This window comes from Cupressus sempervirens, chromosome 10, assembly GCF_028749045.1.
Source record: "Cupressus sempervirens isolate cs-2001-9-10 chromosome 10, ASM2874904v1, whole genome shotgun sequence".
In the NCBI taxonomy this organism is placed as follows: domain Eukaryota; kingdom Viridiplantae; phylum Streptophyta; class Pinopsida; order Cupressales; family Cupressaceae; genus Cupressus; species Cupressus sempervirens.
Genome location: NC_143127.1, coordinates 193,876,483 through 193,900,301, shown reverse-complemented (window position 1 = coordinate 193,900,301; position 23,819 = coordinate 193,876,483). Strand labels below are relative to the sequence as shown.

The window sequence follows — 23,819 nt, the reverse complement described above, 5'->3', positions numbered from 1 at the left end:
AGATAAATCAGTCGTCATAGTTTTCCTGATCCTGGAGAGAGAACAAGATTGACTTCTAGTGAACATGTTATTATATTGGCTTAGACTTCCCTTGTGAAATAATCACCCTTAAAGCCATTTGGGATTGAACCAAGGGTTATTTGCTAGGATTTTTTGTTAGAAAGAAAGAGATATCTTCAAAATAAATAAGCAACTGGCTGCTATTTTTGAATGCTAACTGAGAAAAATTAGTTGACAAAGTTAAAGCTTAACAAGTTGCAGATTACCAAAGGAAAAGTGGTCTGGTGCATATGCCAGTTATATGAAACACGGACATTTTACTAAAAGACAGCCCTAGAATAAAAGAAGAGATGAAAATTAAGATATTATACTTGGTTAAATTGAACAGCTGAATAAATGTAAAAATTAAGAATTATCATGGCACCTTTCAAAGTGTGCATATCACATTATAGTGTAAATTATACTATAATAAAATACATGAGAAATGCACTAAATTGCAACTTAAAACCATAATCGACCCCTCCTAATGTAGGCAAGGGGGAATGATATATCAGATTTCACATAGAAATAGTTGTGGACAGTAAAAGACATAATTGTGTATGAACATTTAAGTTTTCGATTACTACTTCTCTTGACCAATCCTTAGGATTAAAGTTGAATTTGGATTTCAATATAGAACTCATGATATGTAATCATAGATAGCTTTGGTACATGAGATCAGCGTGGCCCGACTATAAAAATGTTATAATAGATTAATTATTTTACTAGCACGAGCCTTGGCCCTATCCAAAGTTTATGGATGACAGTTCTCCAGGCCAGATTTTAAGTCTAAATCACTGTGCTTATTCAGTTTGTCAGTTTATCAAACAACCCTTTTCTTCCCTTTTTCACCTATCATGAAATGATCCTCCTTTAGGGTGAATTTTGCTTCTAAGGTTGAATGTGAATGTTTCATCAGAGCCACTTTTACAACTCAATTTCGTTAAGATTCAAGAGGCATACAATGCTTTCCAAATCTTCTTCTCACTGGTTCTCCCTGTTTTACTAATACATGAAGAACCACATAGAAAGAAATGAGGTAAATATGATTACTTGGTTTAACCAAAAAACTATACTGTGTTCCAAGGTAATCAAAAGTCAACCTAAGATTTCCCCTCTTTCGTATTTTGTGAATTTAATTCTGTCAATGTATGGTTAAGAGGTTTCTAGTTGGTTAGTGGAATCATTCAATGTAAAGTTTCTTACCAGATTGCAATGTGAGGCTGACTGATGCATAACTTTGATTGCAGGTTTGAACACTGATGTCAATGAATTTGATTTGCTCTAGAATCTGTCTATGTTAGTACAAAAATAACAGAGATAACAAAGATGTTCTTGAACTTGAGATGCTAGCGATCCTTTGATATGCTTGCATTAATTGATTTCGATCATGGTTGAGATATGATCTTAGATAATATCTATATATGTTCATTAGTTCAACTATATTGATCATATGCAGAATTACATATATTGAGATTATATATATATATATATACACGTTAGTATGTAAATCATACTGGTATATATATACATACGTATATAGATCTTTGATCACAGTCATTATTAGACCGAAGCTACATGCTTTAACACTCCCTCTTAGCTAGGGAAGACAAAGTGCATATACATATATATAAGTTCTCCTTACTTGAAAATGATATCTCCTAGTTAGTGATATACATACGAAAATCAAGTCTCATGATATTCTTTCCAGTTATGGTGTGTACACATATATCAAGTCTCATGATATCTACCATAAGAGATCATGGTATATCCATAGATATTATGTCACATAATACCCACCATGATAAGATGAACATATTGATCTTCTACAGATATCACGTCACAATGATATCTATCAATGTCATTTTAACTATCATAACTTGTCCATGAATATCAAGTCACATGATATTCATCATGATAGTAATTTAATCATTATAAAGTCGTCGCCTTATAATAATGTACATAGGGTAGGCCCATAAGTCATAGAGTCACACATATGACAAACGAGTTTACACTTTAAACATCTTTATTAAAAATAATACTATTGTGAGGTTCTCACACCATCGCCCCAAAATTTTGGGGACCCCCCTTTTTTAATTGCCTTGGCAAATTTTTTGGATGGTCCAACGATTTTGATTTAATTTTTGAGAATTTTTAAGTCTTGGATGCCTTTAGGCCAGAAGGGAGAAGGACTAAGTTTATTTTCACCCGATTTTGACATGATTTTCCATAACAACCAATTTCATCCTTAGGCTGGACAAAATTTCAAAGCAACACTTGGCAGGATAAAATTGCAAAATTTGTACTTAGACATTCTCTTTTGAAAGTTTGGATATAATTGTATAAATTTGGATAATTTTCAAAAGGTGAAATTTTGTTAGATTTAAGTTGTTTGGAAAATCTTGAATTTTTTTGGTGAAAAAATTAATTTTGTGAAGATGAAATCAAATTGCAAAATAGATTTTAGACTATAGATATTATTTCATTTTTGTCTAAAATTTAATTTGCTTGGCAAAAGCGTTTTGAATGGAATTGCAAAAAAATTGGCTTCAAATGGACTAAATTTGCCTTGAATTTTTTTAAATCTTAATGAAATTGGTAATTTAATATGGAAAAATGGCTTTTGGCTAGCCAAAATCCAATTTTAATGACATATTAATTGCTAAATTGTCATTAAATGGAAACATTTAGCATCTCTAAGGCATTATTTACTTTCTTTTTGCAATTTTAGTCTAATTGGCAATTTAAAAAAGTAAATTTCATCATGGCAAAGTTAATTTCGTGCTAAGCATTTAATTGGAGGCCAGCTTTAGTGGTTTAATTAATATTTTCTTGCTCCCAAGGTCCCAGTCGGCCAGCTAGGAGGGAGTGGCAAGTTGGGTATAAGAGGAAACCCTTTCCTCTTTTCTCCTCACTTATCTTTTCCTCTTCATGGTGTTAGTGATTTTGCAAGAGCAGATTTTCTTCTTGCTTAGGCGATTTTGCAAGGCAGATTTTCTTCTTGCTTAGGCGATTTTGCAAGGCAGATTTTCCTCTTCCTTAGGCGATTTTGCAAGGGCAGATTGGCTCTTTCTTTTGGGTGATTTTTTTAAAAGGGCAGATTTTCATGGTGTTTGGCGATTTTTTTTTTCCTCTTGGGTGATTTGGATCTGCACTTTCCTTCCTTGGCGATTTGTTGTCGCAAAAGAAGACATTTTGAGAATTGCAAAGTTGAGGGGGCAGATTTGTTATGGTCCAAGTCTGATTTCATATTTTCTAAAGGAGCTGCGATTTCTGCCCTAATTTGAGCGATTTTGTTTACAGGAGGCTATTGCGATCAAAGGTCCGATTTTTTGGGCGAAAGGTGGACAATTCTCAAGAATTAAAATTCTGATTTTCAAGGGATTTGAAATTCTCAAAGTCTGATCCTAGATTCCAAAACAAAGATTTGGCTATTGGTGGAGGTGACTTTTAATCATTTAGAGTTGAAAGGGTCCTTAAACTAACTTCCTTCTTTCGTTCTTGTCTAGATATTGTCTCCCTTGGTTCTTCTTGCATTCATTTTCCACCACTTTACCATCCCATAATAGGGCGACGAGATGGAGGATGGTAGTGCAAGCAAAAATCCTAAGGGAAAAAATACTAAGAAAGACAAAGAGGATATGATGCCCAAAACAACTTTCTTCTTGAAAACGAGGCGAATAACCGATACCAATGTCAGTATAGTAAACCTGATACGAAGTTTGATCCTAAAATCCAAAAGAAGACCCAACTATTAGTAAGGTAACTTCAAATCATTTAGAGTTGAAAGGGGTCCTTAAGCTGAGTTCCTTCTTTCGTTCTTGTCTTGATATTGTCTCCCTTGGTTCTTTTTGCATTCATTATCCACCACTTCACCATCCTATCATAGGTTGACAAGATGGTAGATGTTAGTGCAAGAAAGAACCCTAAGGGAACAAACACTAAGAAAGATAAAGAGGATATGATGCCTAAAACAACTTTCTTCTCGAAAATGAGGTGAATAACTGATACGAATGTCGGTATAGTAAACATGATATAGGTAAAGGACAGACTAAAAAAAGGACAATCCCCCTTGGCAAAGAAGATATATAGAAGGCGGTTGCACATCATAGCCCAGGCGTCGACACTTCCATTACAACCATGATGAGTGACATCGGAGTGGCGCTTGATTTTGAAGACATCAGAGAAGAGAATATCAATGAGACAAGACTTGGATCGAGATTGGATGAGCTAGGAAAGGTTGCTACCAAGAAGAAACATTTGAACACCCTTTCCTCCCTAAATGCTTTCATTGGATTTGCAAAAGAGTATGAGAAGGATCATGAGAAGACACTACAAGTAACAAATAGCATGATGAAATCGGTGGAGCTCAAGATAAAGTACACACCTTGTCCTCCCATGGAAGAAATCAACGAAAGGCTAGCTAGGTTCATTGCCTTGGCTAAAAGAATGAAAGAAAAAGGGAGAGTCATATTAGAAGATCATTTGATGTAAGCCCAAGTGGCAATTTCCCTTTCTTCTAGGATAGGACAAGTGCCTAATTGTGATTGGCCACCATTTTGGTGCCTTCTCATTAGTTGCCAGTTTTACACTTTTTTCATTGGTCCATTGACGAGGTGGCGTCTTCTCATTGGCCAATGGGGTGGCAACCCTAATTAGGGTTTCTAGGATTCAATCTGGATCCTCGATTTTGCCTCTTTATCTCTACCGTCGGTTGTACATTTTGGCCTCTATATAAGGCCATTTGCTCTCATTTGTAAGGGTTGGAGAAAATTGTTGCATAAGATAATGCCAAAATTCGCTATTTCTTTCTCATTGTTGTGACTTGCATGGTGATTAAGAGCCTTTGGTATTATTGCATGGTTTCGACTTCCAAATAGTTAGAATAAATTTTTTTTCAAGTTGTTGAAGCAAATTTCATTTCAAGTTGCTAAGTAAGAGTAAAGTAGATGAATAGTTGTATGGTAGCATTAGGAGATGTTTGATAGGGATCAATACTAAGCCACTAGCATCCTAGCGGCTTGTTGGGAAGCCTTGTGTGGCAAACTAGTTTATTTTTCCTTTGAATCATTGCATCTGTGAAGGTGGAGCCATTGGTTAACTTTCATTAGATTCGATCCCAGTCCATTTACTAATCTTCCATCCATAGGAGTTGGAGTAGGGTAGCAAGAAGTTTAGGACTTAGAATTTGGAAGAAGAGAGTTAGATAGACACTAGTCGTAAGAACCATTCACCCTCCACCACCATCACTTTTCCACCAAAATCATCTAGCATTCGCACCGAACCACCATCTCCATCATCTCACCAAAGTCCAAGTCATCCTCAACAATTTGTATAAGGCTGCCTACGTGATTACCAACAAATCACATCGATAAAACTGAGTGAGTATCCACAAGTGTAAGGAACATTGGAGTTATTCTCATGTCCCATGAGTATTAAGTTTTCAAGAGAGGAATCGTATGTTTGATACTCCGTATCAAGTATTCAATTACTAATATGTTATGTAGTGATACAAAACTCGAATCAACAAATACAAATTTACAAAGTTGAGACTCAATCTCATAAACTTACATTTCAACCATACCAAGTAATGATCAACCTTCACTTTAGGAAGAGGCTTGGTGAGAATGTCAGTTGTTTGATCACTTGTATTAATATATTCCAACTGAATAGCTCTTCTTTCAACCATGTCTCTTACGTAGTGGTAAGGGATTTTTATATGCTTGGATCTATCATGAAATACTGGATTAATGGACAATTTGATACAACTTTAGTTATCACAATGAATAGTGGTAGGTTTTAGAGGTTCACAAATAAACTACAAAGCAATTTTTGAAGCCACACTGCTTCTCTTGCTCCCATTGCTACTGCAATATACTCTGCCTCAGTAGAACTCTGAGCAACTGAAGCTTGTTTCCTGCAGATCCATGAGATCATAGCTGATCCTAAACTGAAACAACATCTTGATGTACTCTTTCGGTCTTTTACACTTCCGGCCTAATCAGAATCAGTATATCCATGTAACTTCAAGCCGGTATTCTCATATTTCAGTTCATACCTAATAGTGCCTTAAAGGTACCTTAATATATGCTTCAAAGCAACAAGATGTATTTCACGAGGTTCACACATGAACTGACTTAATGCATTCACAACATTGCAGATATCAGGTCGAGTATTCACAAGATACATTAGAGACCCAATTATCTATCTGTATAAAGTGGGATCAACTAGCCTAGATTCAGCACTTGCTTCCTTCAGCTTGTGTAAGTTGATTTCCATAGGCTGACAATTCCACATTCCAAATCTTTTCAAAATATCGACAGTATACTTCTTTTGATGTAGGAAGATATTCCTAGACTTTTGACGAACATCCAATCCAAGGAAGTAATGAAGAATCGCTAAGTCTTTCATGTGAAATTTAGAAGTTAATTCTTTTTTACACTGATTAATGAGATGGTCTTCTCCTGTAATCAGAAGGTCATCAACATAAAGAATTAGAATCAACATATCACCTTTAGTTACTTTAAAGTAAAGATTTGGGTCAACATCATTCTTGGTGAATCCAAGACTTATAGAAGATATTTATCAATCCTTTTATACTAGGCTCGGGGAGCCTGTTTGAGTCCATATAGAGCCCTTTTTAGTTTACATACATAGAAGGCAACATCATGAGTCACAAATCCTTTTGGTTGTTCCAAGTATACTTCTTCCTCAATTATTCCATTTAGAAAAGTAGTTTTTAAATCCATTAGAGGAATTTTCCAACCTTTAGCTGCTGCAATGGCTATTACAGTTCTAATTGAGGTATACCTGGCAACTGTTGCAAAAGTTTCTTCAAAGTCAATTCCTTCCTTTTGAGAGAATCCTCTAGCCACAAAACGAGCTTTATGTTTTTCAATGCTACCATCTGCAGCATACTTAACTTTGAAGAGCCATTTGAATGAAACAACAGATTTTCTTTTAGGTCGAGGAACTATATCCCAAACATCATTTTTTAGTATAGACTGATACTGTTCCACCATTGCATCTTTCCAAACTTTATGTTTAAGAGCTTCAAAAGCATTAGAAGGTTCAACACATGAATGCATTGTATGTTAATTTTTGAGGTCTTTTGCTTTCTCTGCATATCCTTGAAGGTGCTGCAAATTCATCTCCTTCCTCTATAATTTTCCTTGCCCAAAGTGGCCTTTTAGAATTATTGTCAAGACTCTCTTCTTGAGTCTCAAGAAGCATCTCATTTTCATTTGAAGTTTCTTTAGGGTACTCCCTCTAAACCTCAGGAGTAGGAGCCTCTTCCAAGGAACAAGATAAGTCATCGGTATCTAGTTCATTTGGAATTTTGGCTCTTTTGAAAGTAGTCTTCTTCAAAGATGACATCTCTACTGAGTTCTATTTGTTTCTATCCAGGTATGTAGATTTTGTAACCCTTTACTGTTTCACTAAAACCAATAAGAATTCCTTTCCTTCCAATAGGTTCTAACTTAGCCCTTTTCTCCTTAGGTACATGAACATACACAGGACATCCAAATATCCTTAAATGGCTAATGTCGGATTTCATACCTGAAAATGCTTCTTTAAGAGTTTTGTTGTCTAGATGTGAGTGAGGACATCTATTTTGAATGTAGACTGTTGTATTAGATGCTTCAGCCCAAAATGACATGCTCAAGTTTTGATCAAATATCATAGCCCTAGCAACTTCTACAATGGTTCTATTTTTTTTCTTCTAGCAACTCCATTTTGTTGAGGGTTGTAGGAAACTATAATCTCCCTCTTAATCCCAACAAGTTTGTAGAATTCTTTAAATATTTCAAAAGTGTATTCTTTCTCAGTATCTCTTCTTAGAATTTTAATTTTCTTTTCTAAGGAGATTTTAGTAATAATTTTGAATTCTTTAAATTTAGAAGGAATTTCTTCAGATTCTTTACACTTAAGGAAGTATATCCATGTCTTCCTTGAAAAATCATCAACAAATATCACATAGTACAAGAACCCTCCTATGGATGGTGTAGACATGGGTCCACATAGGTCTGAGTGCATTGGTTCTAACACATTTTTAGTTTTTCTCAAACTATGAGGAAATGAATTTTTAGTGTTTTTCCCCAAGCCACAACCTTTGCAGGATTCATTGTAAATTTGACTTAATTTGGGATTCCAGTTACCAACTTCTCCATAGATGTTAGAGCACGAAATTTGATATGACCTAATCTTTTATGCTAGATTTCATTTGAAGCTGAAGTCTCATGAACAAGTGCAAGATTTGTCTTAGTGCAAAGCTCATATAACAGTCCTTGTTGTACTCCTATTGTTTGAGCCATCTTTATAGTTGAATTCTTTGCCTATGCTAGTACTTTGCCTTCCATGAAAGTAATTCTATAACCATCATCTTCAAGTGCTGATAAAGATATTAAATTCCTTTTAATACTTGGTACATATAGAACTCCAAAAAGTTGAATAGATTTTCCGGATTTTAATTTGATGGTGCAGGTCCTAATTCCTTTTACGGAATGTGCAAAATCATCGCTAATTGTAACTTCTTCATTTGTTTCTATTTGCATGCCTTCTAAGTTATCTTGATATCTAGTGACGTGTCTTAAAGATCCACTGTCAATTATCCAAGTGTTGGACTTGGTTGATATTTGACTAGACAAGGCTGAGTAGAAGGCATACTTCTTAGAATCTTGACCTTCGATTGATTTATCAGTTTTGGAAAATGATGCTTGAAGTTTTCATTGACCAGGACAATTTAGTGCGTAATGTCCAAATTGATCACATCTGAAACATTGAATTTTAGACAAGTCTTTCTTCTATTTTGACTATCCCTTTCCATGAAAGTTTCTTTTCCTCTTTGTGTTCTTCTTCTTACCCTTCATATGAGAGTTGGTGTTAAGAACATGAATGTCTTCATCTAAGGTATAATGTTTTCCTTTAGTCATTAATCTCGATGCTTCTTGAAGACAATCAAATCTTAGTCGGTCTAGTTTTGGAATTTTAGATCTTGCACTTATATCTTGTACAAATGACTCCCAAGAATTTGGTAGTCCTCCTAATGCTATTAGGGATAATTCTTGTTCGTCATTCTCATAACTGACAAAAGATAATTTATTTTTCAATTCTGTTATTCTCATGAAGAAGGCATTTACTATTTCTCCTTTATTCATGCTAATGTTATTCATTTTTCTTTTAAGAGCAAGTTTTCTACTAGTGTTATTTATTATGAATGCATTTTCAAGAGTTTTAAACATGCGATACATTGTTGCATGTTTTGCCACAATAGGCACTATGTGATCTTGAATAACATCCACTATTATTTTCATGGCCTTCTCATTATTCTCAATCCATAGAGTTTTCTCTGGATCATCTTTAGGTTCTTCCTTTTCTTCTTTTACAAAGTAATCTACTTTGTTCTCTTTTAATAACATCATTATACGAAGTTTCCAGGATTCAAAATTGTCAGCACTTGTAAGGTGGTGTTCGAATCTTAACATGTTTGTCATCTTGAAGAATAATGAGTGACTGCAACTTAATGTGAAATCTGATCTCTTAAACTTAATGAGATCTCTCCTTAACAAGGCTCTCATATCATGTAAATTTTCTAACCAGATTTCAATGTGAGGCTAATTGATGCACAACTTTGATTGCAGGTTTGAACACTAATGTCAATGAATTTGATTTGCTCCAGAATCTGTATATGCTAGTACATAAATAACAGAGATAACAAAGATGTTCTTGAACTTGAGATGCTAACGATCCTTTGATATGCTTGCATTAATTGATTTTGATCATGGTTGAGATGCGATCTCAAATAATATATATGTTCATTGGTTCAACTGTATCGATCATATGCAAAATTACATATACTAAGATTATATAGATATATATATGTATGTATATATATCAGTATGTAAATCATACTGGTATATATTTACATACGTATATAGATCTTTGATCATAGTCATTGTTAGACCGAAGCTACATGCTTTAACATTCAAGCTTTTAGAGTTTCCAATACACTTCTTGTATTCTCAAAACCCTTGCTATGTGTTTCCTCTTGTATCATTCCTCCCGAAAAACTTAGTAAGGTGTTGCTTTTCCTATTTGATTTGTTCATCATCTCCAACCATGGAAGCTTTGTAGCCATGTCTTAATAATTCTGGCTTTCTATGCTAAGTGGTGATGACACGAGACCTGCAAGCATAAATCCATGCAAGTTGTTTCTCCCTGAATACTTTAAAAGGATTAAGAAACCCCTTCAATGGCAGAGCAATAAATTGTTACAAGACTACTTTTAGGATATTCCAACTCTCAAAAGAAGATAGGGAAAGCAGGTGGAATATATTCTACAAATAAAGAATGTGATATAGTAACTAAACAAGAAAACCCAAAGAACATTAGAGAAACGTCTTAAGATTTCAAGGTTACTTGTCCCAGGTGTGCTTTTGCATTGAACCCTTTTTGTGCTTTTCTAGGGATGACTTATATCTGACAGATGCACCTAATGAAAAATTGTATGTAATTACAACTAAGAGAATTTTTTTAATTTCCATTATGTGTCACAGTCAATGCGCTGCACTAGATCATGATCAGGTAATAACTTTCCAGAAATAGTTTTCGACAAAAGAGAAACCATGAAAAGCTATCTTCAAGGGAATAGGTGGAGGAAAAAGAGAAGACTTTAGGAATCAAAAACACTAAACACACATGAAGTTCCAACACATTAAAGATGGTAAACACTAAAATGCTCGAGAAAGTCACAAGTTTACAAGGTTTTAAGAAAAATGATTAGGTGCAACCAAGAGGAAATCATCATGAGCCTATAACCTTTAAAAAGGGAAGTTCAATAATATTCAGACCTCTTTCAAAAGTTCGAAGGAATAATCATAAACAGGAAACACATACTTAACGAACCACCTATGATCGAATTCTTTTCACTTTTGACAAATTTATCTAGACCTTTTCCCTTACATTTATAGTTTTTATAAATAAATGGAAGTGATACAAAATGGAAATCCATTCACATTTAGAAGAACAAAAGGGATAAATTTGGAGTAGCAAAATTGAATGTAATAGTTCAACAGTAAAACTGGGATACTTATAATAGTAAAGATTGTCAGTTGATCTATTGATAAGTACCATATGATGGTTGTACTAATTGATGATATGCAAGATGATATACATACCTTACGGATCTTGAAAGGTCAGTCCAGTACTTTACAGGAAGCAGGCTGTCATAATCTCCCCTCGACTGCATTGTTGCTGCAGAGTCAGACTCAATGCCATGGATGACAAGAAATTCCCCTTTAACCAAACCTGCATCTTTGTATTTGGTTTCTACAACCTCCCTCAGCTTTCTTGAGATTGAGATTCTCAATGGCGGGATGGCTTGTCTTGGTACATTTCGTCCTGGCTGTGCCAATTGCTCAATTAGTTCTTCGTACCTGTTGGCAAACCCAGACACATTTAAAGAAAAAAATAAATCAAATGTTCAATTGGAGCAACCTACAATGTTACCATTCCATATGATATCCTTAATTTGGCTAGATGAATCTGGTAGACAGGAAAATTAATTTCTAATACAATGCACTAATTTTTATTCTTGATGTTAAATCATATGTACTTTTGAGACATCCTAGAAATCATATACACTTTGACTATTACTCTAATTCTCTATCAGTTTTGTGAAACCTTATTACTTCCCACATAAGATCATATGGATACATAAATTCTCTTAATCTCAGTAGGTATTTTAAAAAACTCCCAAACTTTCGAAAAATTGAACAACCAATCACACAAGTAACATATAAAATCAAACACTTTTGGAATTTTGGGGCAAGTCTTTATGCTCATTGCAAACACTTTTAGACAGTATTTTAACACAGATTCAGTCACAAAATTTAAAAAGTGTTTGATCTTTGCTCATTTTTGTGTGCGTGTGGAGAAAAATAAGGTGCTCCCATATTGGGTTACCTTTTCTTCCAAGTATGGAGCTTGGGTGCAGTAGATAGTTTCTGAAGATCCTTTTGGTGATTCATCATTGTTGTAAATTTGTAATGTCCCCTATTAGGACTTACTATTTAAAACACATTATTATACATTATTATGCAATATTCGTCTTCGTTAAATTAAGAGATAGCTAATTCATTCATAATACAATCCACAATGTTTACATTTAAACCTAATCCGGATTTCTTTCTTGGCTCTAATGGAGGAGGGAAATTACTGTCATATGGTGCTTGAAACTGCCTTCATAATTAAGTCCAAGGGTTTCATGAAGATCTGCAAATACCACCCCTTGGAAGTCACCTAATTTGTGATGGAATTACTCACCTCTCCACATACAAACCGACCTATCCTTCCAGAGGTATTAATGAAAGATTTAAGATTAGGCCAACATAGGTTTTTTTGTGTTGATATGAACATATATTAACATGTGGTCAATTGATTATCTCTATGATGCAGGAGCATCCTGGGTGTAAGAGCAATCTTGTATAACTAAAAAATATTTCCTTTTTGTTTCTTGAATAAGGGTTGTCTCAATGCAGAGTTGTTGTCTGTGAAGCCTTGCTACTTAGTTAGTCAATCATATGAGCTCGGAATGTCCTAATTTCAGAGGTGGATGTGGAGGCTCAATGTCATATCATGAGTATTCGTGGAGTTATTGCGAATTTTTGGTGTGTAATTTTAGCATTAAGACTTCAGGCTCAGTTTTGAAGGCCTTAGAGGCGTTGGATGGGCTCCAAAATGGGGTCAACTAGAGATTGCATGTGTCAAGCCCTGGAGATTCAAAAGCTAAGGATTCTGAAAAAGGGTTATAATAGTCAATCAGAGCAATAGTTTGAAATTTATGGCCTTCCAAAGTTGGGCTGACCGAAAATTTCAAAACAAATGTCGAAGTTGTATTGGGCCAACTCTATATGTTATTTTAGGGTTAGGGTTTGATGACTAGAAACTTTCCGAGTGGTGTAAAAATGCCCATATAAGGAATGCCTAAACATTGTCTAGGACAGCTTTGGGTGATAGTTTGCAGCTCTGGATTGCAAATTATTGTAAGGAAGACACCCATGTGGGTTTGCATATTGTATTTCAAAATTCTATAATTCTACATTTGTAGTGATAACAAGAAGCCCATATTGTGTTCTTGCAAATTGCTGTTATTTCTTTGTTTCTGTTATGTGTTTCTGGTATTAAGGAGAGCACCCTTCATCGAGTGGTATTAGAGCAAGAATTCTCGAGTGTGTAAACGAATTGCCGACTGTGAGGCAGTTGCACCAGGACCGTGATTTGGGCTGAGCATGTAGATAGATCGTTGATTGTGAGACAGTTTGCACTAGGGTTTCAATGGAAATTCAAAAATGCGTCCATGAAGAGAGCGTGGTGAAAGAGTCGTAGGTGTTACAGCTAAGGGTTTTAGAGCCTTCCAAAGATAGATACAAGCATTGGAAGAACAAATGTGCAAAGGAATAAATCGTGTTGTAAGAGATGAAAGTGAGGATGAAGTAGAAGAAGAAGAAAATAATGAAGAAGAGACAATTCTGAACCTAGAAGAAGCAAGGCTTTTTAGGGCCATTTCCAAAATCAGAAAAAGACCGAAGTTTGAGGTTCCCACATTTTCAAGAAATCTTAACCCAAAGGAGTTGATCGATTGGATCAATGAATTGGAGGAGTACTTTGAGTATGAAGATATTGAGGATCCTGATAGAGTTAAATTTGCAAAGGCCAAACTGAAGGGTCACATGAAGATTTGGGCAAGAGATTCAATTGGAGCGAAATAGAATAGGAAGGGATAAAATCACCAGATGGGACCAGATGATAGTTAAATTGAAGGGACAATCCATTCTCATGGATTATGAGCTTGATTTGCTAAAGGAAATGCAAGGGTTGAAGCAAGCGAGAAGATTTGTTCAAGAGTATACCGAATAGTTCTACTAAGTTCTAATCAGAACAAGCCATGCAAAAGATGACAAGGAGAAAATTGCCCATTATCTTAATGGGTTGAGGCTGAACATTCAAGAGGAATTGAGTCTGGTCCGAATGAATAGTATGGAAGAGGCATACAAGTTTTCCCTAAGAGTTGAGGAAAAGCTAAACAAGAAATTTGATAACAAGAATAGTGGAAGAGGTCGTGGGGGAAGATCTGGTGGATGGTCTTATAAGGCCGGAATGACGATCAGAAAAACAAGGATGTGGCAAGTAATAGTAGTCAAAACTAGAGGGGAAACAATCCCAATTGTTTCCATGACCAGAACAATAGAGATCAGAGAGGAAGAGACACAGGGCAAAGATCTGGAAGAGGAGGTTTTTGTGGAAAGTGTTTTCATTGTGGAGAAGAAGGGCATAGAGCATTTGAATGCTCCCAATGCCAAGGGTTAATAGTAGAATGGAAGGCTAGGCTAGAGTTGTGCATGTTGATGAAGATGTCAAATCATCACATTCTGAAGATGCTAAAAGAGAAATCCTAGTTAACAAAAGAGTCTTGCTGAGTGGTGAGAATGAACTTGATCAAAGGAGCTTGTTTCACACAAGGTGCAAATGTGAAGATAAGTGTTGTGATGTGATCATTGATGGTTGAAGTACTGACAATCTAATGTCAGAAAAGATGGTCACAAAGTTAAAACTGAAGAGACAAAAACACCTGCATCCATAATACTGTATTGTCTGGGTGTAGGATGACCATAAGATCATGGTCAATGAGAAATGCTTAGTGAAGTTCAAGATTGGAAGCTACCAGGATAAGGCGTTGTGTGATATCATACCTATGGACAATGTCATGTGTTTTTGGGTAGGCCATGGCAGTTTGATAGGCATGTTGTACATGATGGGCATGCAAATACCTACAATTTGACAAACAATGAAGTGAAACATAAGCTGAAGCCATTGAAGGATACAAATGAAAAGGTATGTAGTGCTGCCAGAGTATGTTTTGTTGATGGAAAGAAGTTCCTAGAGGATATGAGGTGTGAACACGTGTTTTTCTCTAATTCCAAAAAGATGGTAAAGAAGTAGAAGAGGTACTTGCAAAAGTTGGAGATTTGTTGGAAGAATTTCTAGGTATTATCTCAGATAATGTCCCTGATCGATTACCATCAGTAAGGAAGATCAGTCACCGGATGGACTTGATTCCAAGAGCTAGTTTTCCAAACAAGGCAGTGCACAGAATGACACTAGTAAAAAGTGAGGAGTTGAACAGATAAGTGAATGAGTTGCTATAGAAGGGGTTGATTCGAGAGAGTCAGAGTCCATGTGATGTACCAACCATATTAACACCTACGAAAAATGGAGAGTGGAGGATGTGTATAGATTCATGGGCTATGAACAAGATTGCAATCAAGTACAGATTTTCATTGCCATAGATGGATGATATTATGTATTGTTTGAGTGAAGTAGTGTATTTCACAAAGATAGATTTGGAGAGTGGGTACCATCGGATTCACATCAGAGGAGATGAGTGGAAGACTGCCTTCAAGACAAGGGAAGGATTGTACAAGTGGTTAGTCATGTCTATTGGGCTAACCAATGCACCAAGCACCTTCATGCGACTCCTGGATGAGGTATTAAAGGAATTTATGGGTAGGTTTGTCATCATTTACCTAGATGATATTTTGATCTTTAGCAAGACATTAGAGGAGCATTTGATGCATATTCGTAAGGGGTTTGAGAAGTTGAGGGAAGAAAAGTTGTTGATAAATCTAACGAAGTGTAGTTTTGTGAAAGAGTTGGTATACCTGGGATTTGTAGTTTCCGCAAAAGGTCTAAATATGGACTCTGAGAAAGTGAAGGCTATCCTTGAATGGCCTATTCTAAGGAGTGTGATTGATGTAAGACCGTTTCATGCCCTGGCTAGTTTTTATAGAAATTTATCAGAGGTTTTAGCAGTATTTGTGAACCCTTGACTAAAACAATGAGAAGGGATAGGAAAGAATTTAAGTGGATAGTAGGAGCAGATAAGAGTTTTAATTTGTTGAAACAGAAAGTTACAAAGCAGCCCGTTTTATCACTTCTAGATTTTAATAAAGTGTTTCAAGTAGATTGTGATGCAAGTGGCACTGCAATAAGAGTTGTTTTGAGCCAAGAAGGTAGACCTATTGCTTATTTCAGTGAGAAGTTGAATGATGCCAAAAGAAAATATTTTGTTTATGATCAGGAATTTTAAGCTAAAGTTCAAAAATTAAAGAAGTGGAGACACTATTTCCTTCCTGACAAGCTTTTTTTGTATAATGATCATCAAGCTTTGCAATATTTGAATAGTCAAGGAAATTTGAACCAAAGGCATCTGAAAGGGGTTGAGTTTTTATAGAGTTATACATTTGTTTTAAAACACAAGAGTGGAAAGTCTAACAGAGTTGCAGATGCTCTTAGTAGAAGACAATTTTTGCTAACAGTGATGTAGATTGAAGTGGTTGGGTTCAAGGAACTCAAGAATTTGTATCCGAAGGATCCTGATTTTCGGGAAGCTTGCAAAGCTTGTATAGAACTTGTTACACTTGACTGGACAAAGTGGTTGGATTTCATAATCCAAGATGGTATGTTGTTCAACGGAAGTTAGTTGTGCATTCCCAGAAGTTCTATGAGAGAGTCTCTCATCAAGGAGAAGCATAGTGGAGGATTGGCTGGGCACTTTGGTAGAGATAAAACCAAAACTTTGGTTGCTAAGAACTATTACTGGCCATGGTTGCAACAAGATATGATAAAGTTTGTGCAGAGTTGCAGAGTATGTCAGATGGCAAAAAGAGTGATGTAGAATACGAGGTTTTATTAGACATTACCTATACTAAAGAAGCCATGTGAGGATGTTAGCATGGATTTTGTTCTTGGTTTACCAAGTACCCAACGAGGGCATGATTCAATATTTGTGGTGGTAGACAAATTTTCAAAGATGACACATTTCATTCCCTGCAAGAAGACTAGTGATGTTGTTCATGTGGTAGAGTTGTTTTTCATAAAGTGGTGAGACTACATGGTCTTCCAAAGAGTATAGTTTCTAATAGGGATACCAAGTTTGTTGGGTGTTTCTGGCGTACATTGTGGAAGAAATTGAAGACAAATTTGAAGTTCAATTCATCACATCATCCACAAATTGATGGACTAAAAGAGGTGGTGAGTAGGAGTTTGGGAAACTTGTTGAGATGTTTGGTTGGAGACAAGGCAAAACGCTAGGATCCGATCTTACCACAGGTAGAATTTGCATACAATAATTTTTTCAATAGGAGTACTAGGAAATCACCATTCTAGATTGTATATGAAAGCAGTCCTAAAAATGCTCCTGAATTGAGGCAGTTGGATAAATGAGTAATAAGTAGTGCAGAAGCAAAAGATTTTGTTGAACGTTTGAAGCGCATCCATGAGGATGTGAGGAAGCACATTATAAAGCCGAATACACAGTACAAGGCTAAGGCAGATGTGAAAAGGAGGTATAAGGAATTCCAAATTGGAGATGAAGTTGTGCTTCATTTGAAAAATGGGTGTTTTCTAGTGGGTACATATAATAAGCTGAAAATGAAGAAGTTTGGACCATGCAAGATAGTGAAAAAACATGATTCTAGAAACGTCTATGAAGTAGAGTTGCCTATTGAATTGCATATTTCACTAGTATTTAACATTTCAGATCTGATAGAGTATCATGAAGAAGGTGATGGAGATGAAGTTGCAGGAGCGCAGTGGAGTATTCCAGCAGTTAGTTTAGCTACAATGGAGATTGAGGAGATACTGGATAGTCATGTTGACAAAAGTAGAAGGAACAAAACTTATCAAGAGTACTTGGTCAAATGAAAGGGAAGACCAGTAGAAGATTCATCATGGCTAGCAAGGGAGGAGGTTAACCTTCTTGATTTTCCTTTGAACACCTGAGACGTGACAGGGTCACTTCTCAAATTACTCTGGGTGTCTGATGCAGGAACATCTTGTGTGTAAGAGAAATCTTGTATCACCCAAAAATATTTCCTTTTTGTTTCTTGAATAAGGGTTGTCTCATTTTAGAGTTGTTTGTGAGGGCTTGCTACTTAGTAAGTTAGTTATATGAGCTCAGAATGTCCAAATTTCAGAGGTGGATGTTCATCTTAGATCTGTCAACCTATCAGTTGAGGCTCAGTGTCATATCATAAGTATTCGTAGAGTTATTTCGGTTTTTTGATGTGTAATTTGGTATAAAAAATTCCGGATCAGTTTTGAAGGCCTTAGAGGCCCTTGATGGGCTCCAAAATAGGGTCAACTTGAACTTGAACAAGGCAGCCCTTGTACATTAAAAGCTGAGGATTCTGGAATGGGGTTATAATAGTCAATTGGAGCAACGGTTCAAAAGTTATGGCCTTCCGAAGTTGGGCCAATCGAAAATTCCAAAATAAATGTCAAAGTTGTGTCAGACTAACTCTATATGTTATTTTAAGGTTAGTCGGTCTCAAGGGTTAGGGTTTGATGTCCAAAAACTTCCTAGACAGTGTAAAAATGCCTATATAAGGAATGCCCAAACATTGTCTAGAACTGGGTTGGGTGATAGTTCGCAACTCTGTATTGCAAATTATTGTAAGGAAGGTGCCCATGTGGGTTTGCGTATTGCATTTCAAAATTCTATAATTCCACATTTGCGACGATAATAAAAAGCCCATATTTTGTTCTTGCAAATTGTTGTTATTTCTATATTTCTATTATGTGTTTGTGGTATTAAGGGGAGCACTCTTCATCACTCTAATAAGTTAAATTCTTTATCATTAGCAATATATATCATAAATGTACTATTTGATATATATACATTAGTGTGTGTGTATATATATCTACATATAAGTGTATGTGTGTGTGCGAGCACGTGCACGCGTGTACTTGTAAAACATACTTATTATAATATTACAATCTCTTGTCTTCTTACTACTCTCATGTTTATATACAATATATATACTCCTATGCCGATTAAAACTTCAGATATCAACCTGGCATATATCGGACAAGTGACTCTATATAAACAAAAGGAAGACGAATTTCATTGATGCTGAAAACCCAGCATTAATGTAATTCTGGGAAGATCAATATGTTGTATGTTTAAGATAGTATTGTGCGAAATTCAGAGATGTTTTGAAGCCCGCGGTATGGAAATGATTCACAAATTTTAATAAGAGTTTGATGATTTTAATGTTTCAATCTCCTTTTATACCTTCATCCTAGAGACACATCCGTTCAAAGACATGCCTTGTTTCCTTAATCACATCCCTTTAGAATATGTAGATTCGATGACTGATGTCAATCATTCATTATGTTAGGGCATAGCAATCGATTAGTCTATTACCACTGCCCTCTATGATTGATCACTTCACTCAGCTCAATCATATCCATTATCTTTTTCAACCTGTCTTGGTAGTGGCCACTGTTTATTATGCCATTCAAAAATATAGATTAATTATATAATATTCTAAATTTATTATGGGAGTGTTTCATTCTAAGGAGTTGATCAACTTATTTATTTATTTATTCAGCAATCTGTAAACAGAAACTAATCACTTTCTCCTTATCGTGGTGTATAGAAATTCCCCTTTGTTTAATGTAATTTTTAATGGTTATCATTGTGCACTATCTATTTTATGGTCATGCTTAACTGATGTCCATATTAGCAGATATCAACCCCTTCAGATTGTTGTTTTGGGTAAACATAAACCCCATACTAGCTGTGCATTTATTTACATTCCCATTCATACAAATAGATGTTTTAATTGCTCTTTATATAGCTGCTTTACTCTTTATTATATTCACTATACTTAATTAATATTGATTGCTCTTAAACTTATTGCTGTCACTTCAATATTGATTGTTTTATAGTATAATTTTCCTTCACCAATTCAAATTGATGTCCTTTTAATCTATTTTCCACTGCCATACAATTTATTATTTGTTGTCTGTTATGCCATTCACTGTGCATACATTATTCTATTTGTGACTAAACAATGAATTCAATACATGATCGTTGCGCTGTGACATTACCTTCACATTTCATCATTCTAGTGATGATATTGATATGGATAACCTTTTATATATATATATATATATATATATAGAGAGAGAGAGAGAGAGAGAGAGAGAGAGAGAGAGAGAGAGAGAGGACACATATAAGAGCAAGATTAGCTGTCAATAAGCTTAAAATTTAATTTGAACTTATTTAATCATTTATCAATTTAGCTGGTTCTGCTTTTGGAAAGGGCACATCACAGTTGTAAAGTGGCTCACATTAGTGCCAGTTGCCCCAGTAACCAGAAAAGTCATTCTATTTGGAGGAAAAAAAAAATCAATCTGTTGAAGAATGTGGTATTGATGAGGACACACAAAAGGTTGAAAGTAGAGGGAAAGCCCCTTAGACTATAATGAGATGAGCACCTCTTCCAAGAATTCAGGGCTGAATGTTGACTCAGCTAGTATTCTTACATCTTGTATCAATAAAAGAAGCCTACTGCTGGAAAACTCGTGCAGTATGAAGCATAATTCTTTGGAGAATTTGGTTTTAAAAGGCCCCAATGGGATGGTAATTTTTAAGGATCAGCGACTTCTGTTGAACTTTAGGCGTTTTTCTTCGTTGTCCTCTTTCATTCTGCAGTGGTTGTTGCTTAATCTTTCTTTTTTCTTTACCATGGTTTGACTTTGGGCCCTTTCAAAATGCATGCTGACTAAATAGAAAACATATAATATCAAATACAGTAATCAAGATGGACCATACCATAACTAGCTATCAGATGCTTACTAAAAACTCACAATCCAAGAAATATTGTTTGGCCAACGTTCAGCTCAAATTTGGCAATGATAAAAAATCGTTAAATGGATCCATCAGCTAAAAAATATCTTAAAATATCACATTAGGGTTGAGAAATATAAGTTTTGTAAAACCTTGAGACATATAAGTTTTGTAAAACCTTAATATTTAAAATATAAAAATCCTTAATAATGAGGTTAGAATAATTAAGGAAAAAAATAAAGAAAAGAGCTAAATCACATTTGATTAACTCAACATAACATTAGATTAGAAAATATCGCGATGAAAATATTGGAATAATAATTACAAAGGGGCTCATCTCTTTATATAGATTTTGAAAGATGTAACCAAAAATTAAAGGCACAATGCTTGTTCACAACTCTAAAAAGCAATGTAACATGGGTCTTGGGGGACCATGGGATGAGTTTTCGGGATGGAGGAAAAAAGGGCTTCAATTTGGGGATGCTAGCGAGATGGCAAATGGGGGGTGATGTGGGGTGATGTTGTCTATATGATATCGGATATACTATACATATAGTACTTCAAATGTTAGTTATGAAAAGATGTATAATAGTATAAGAAGTAAAATTGTAAATGCCAAATACTAAATACAAACTACAGTATACTTGAACATTGAAGTTTATATTTTATAGACTGAATACCGAATTACTAATTACTAATAGATATTAGAATGCTAAATAAACTTGTTAAATTGGCAAATGGAAGATATATATTACACCAAAAATATGACAATAGCACCGCATGAATTACAATCATAGAAACTGTAATTCTACTTTTTATTTAGGGTAGGCAGCATAACTAGCAATAATGTATGCAATACCAGTTACAAACCCTCATATATTATGTTTGCAAATGATCTGAGAGTATCCTTCAATCAGCCAAAAACAAAATGCAAAAACATGCTAGCTATTGATGTAGGAGGATTCTTGGGTCGTTAGCAACCTTGCATCACCCAAAAATATTTCTTGTCAATTTATTTCTTTTCTATTCATTTGGATAGTTTTCTTGTTGTTTTAGCTTGCGATTGATCTAGTTGGCACGTTCTCTTATGCAATCCTTATGGCATGGCCTAGGTATCATGGAGATCCTATGTCTCGCTTTGCATCTTATTCTGATGTTTCCAAATGAAGTTATCATAAGGTTGGCCTGACCCTATATTGGCTTTCCTGTTCTAATAGTCAGGGTAGTGAGTTGTGGCTTGTGATGGAGATTCACGACATGCAATGCAGATTGGTGCATTGTTCTATGTTGTAATACCTTTTATCGACCCTCTTAAATGTTTGCACGACACGATGTATTCATTTGGGGTTGTTCTCATGATTTGGGTCTTGACCTATCTATTTCTAATATGTTTTCTTTGTCTTGGAAATTAATAATTGAATAGCTTGACTTGTGGCTAGAGATCTTGTATATAAGTAGGGTAGTAGTTCTGGTTTAGGCAAGGAAGGTAGTGCACAAAGTGACAAGTGTTCTACATGATTAGGAGGTAGAATAGATTCAAGAAGCAATTGAGATAACTCTGGTTTGTTTGTAGTTTCATAATTTTGAGGAATGATCAACTGCGAACCTATAGTGGTTGTATATTGGCAATAGTGATGTAATATTTACATTTGCAGGCCAATTTGATAATATTCCAATGATGTTTCTTCCAATTGTGTTCATTGCTTGTTAGTTAGTTTGGGCAATTCCGTTGTTGCATATTCTTGCTGCAAGGTTGGACATCTCCTCTAGGAATCCTCTATCCTTGATTGTGTCTAGTGGTATCATAGCAGGTTATAAAGTTGGTTGTTGGTTGTTCATCAAAGAAAAACAAGAACTTGGAATTCCATGTCTTGACTTGCATCTCTTGTTGTTGTGGAGTGGTAGAAGCTGAGGTTCTGATCTACATCAATCGAATCTCAGCGCAAGGTAGCAAGAGAAGGATTTGTTGTTCAAAGTTTGGAGATCACACTTCTGAACCTGGTTGTAGGATGGCAAAAGATTAGATCAGGCCTGCAATTGTGTGGTTGCACAAGGATTGGTCAGTTGGAAAAGTTGGTTTTTTTCTAGGTTTCCAAACATACCTAGTTGCTTGAGGTAGATTGTAGGTGTCAGTAGAATGTCAAATCGAATTTGGGAAATTAGGAATTGTAATGATGAAGTGCAAGGCCTAGTGAACCTCCAATGGAGGTGACCAAGCCACCAAAAAATAACCACACAAAGGAAACACAACACAAGCTACAAGATCTAATAGGAAATCCAACTCATTATTCATTAAAAACTAATTACATACAATGTGACGGGTTGTAAGGCCTTCCCAGTTATGGCCAACTACAAAAGAAAAACAATTACAATAACAGTTTTGCAAGACTTCACAAGTTCCAGATACTCCCAACCCTAGCTATCACAGATTATAACAACACAACAATATGGTAGAAGCCTCAAGAAAGTCAAAGATCTAAACTTATGCTCACAAGCCACCAAGCAATCTTCTTGTTTCTTAAGCCTACACTTAGCTACTAGCTATGCTCACAATTCACAACTCCGAATTCCTTCCTGAATCTCTAATACCCAATCATTGACTCCACTGCCTAAAACACTACCTATACCCTCCTTTTATACTTGTACGACCACAAGTTGGCCTGTTGCAAATAGAATCATCTAGAACCCAAATAAACATAATATGCCTTTTTTGGCTTACAACAATCACTAAATACACATAGGAGAAAGAAACAAGATCACAAATAGGACCTCACATATCCCATGATCAATCCACATCACGATCATGTGCAACACATATTAAATGCACCAAGTCAACTGATCAAACTCCAAGAACACCCAATCAATAAACCAGACCACCAAGCATCAACAACAACCACCGAGCATGCCAAGTATCATCAAGTATACCTAGCAAGCATGTCCACCAAGCTCCCATACGCATCGTCGAGTGCTAGTTCCACCGAGCGGAATATCAACTGAGCACCATAAGCATCACTGAGCTCCTTTCATTCACCAAGTTCCTCGGGAAAAATTGCAACCAAGATCTACCCCAATAGTGACTGAG

General features: G+C 35.5%; 1 protein-coding gene across 1 annotated transcript in view; it reads right to left on the bottom strand.

Moving 5' to 3' along the window:
* The window catches only part of PNSB1 (NDH-dependent cyclic electron flow 1), a 173,152-nt gene that overhangs the window by 1,850 nt on the left and 147,483 nt on the right, over window positions 1-23,819 (bottom strand). The window contains exon 4 of the mRNA XM_089805282.1: window positions 11,217-11,474. Coding sequence (XP_089661408.1) covers window positions 11,217-11,474 — 258 coding nt within the window. The remainder of the gene's footprint in view (window positions 1-11,216; window positions 11,475-23,819) is intronic.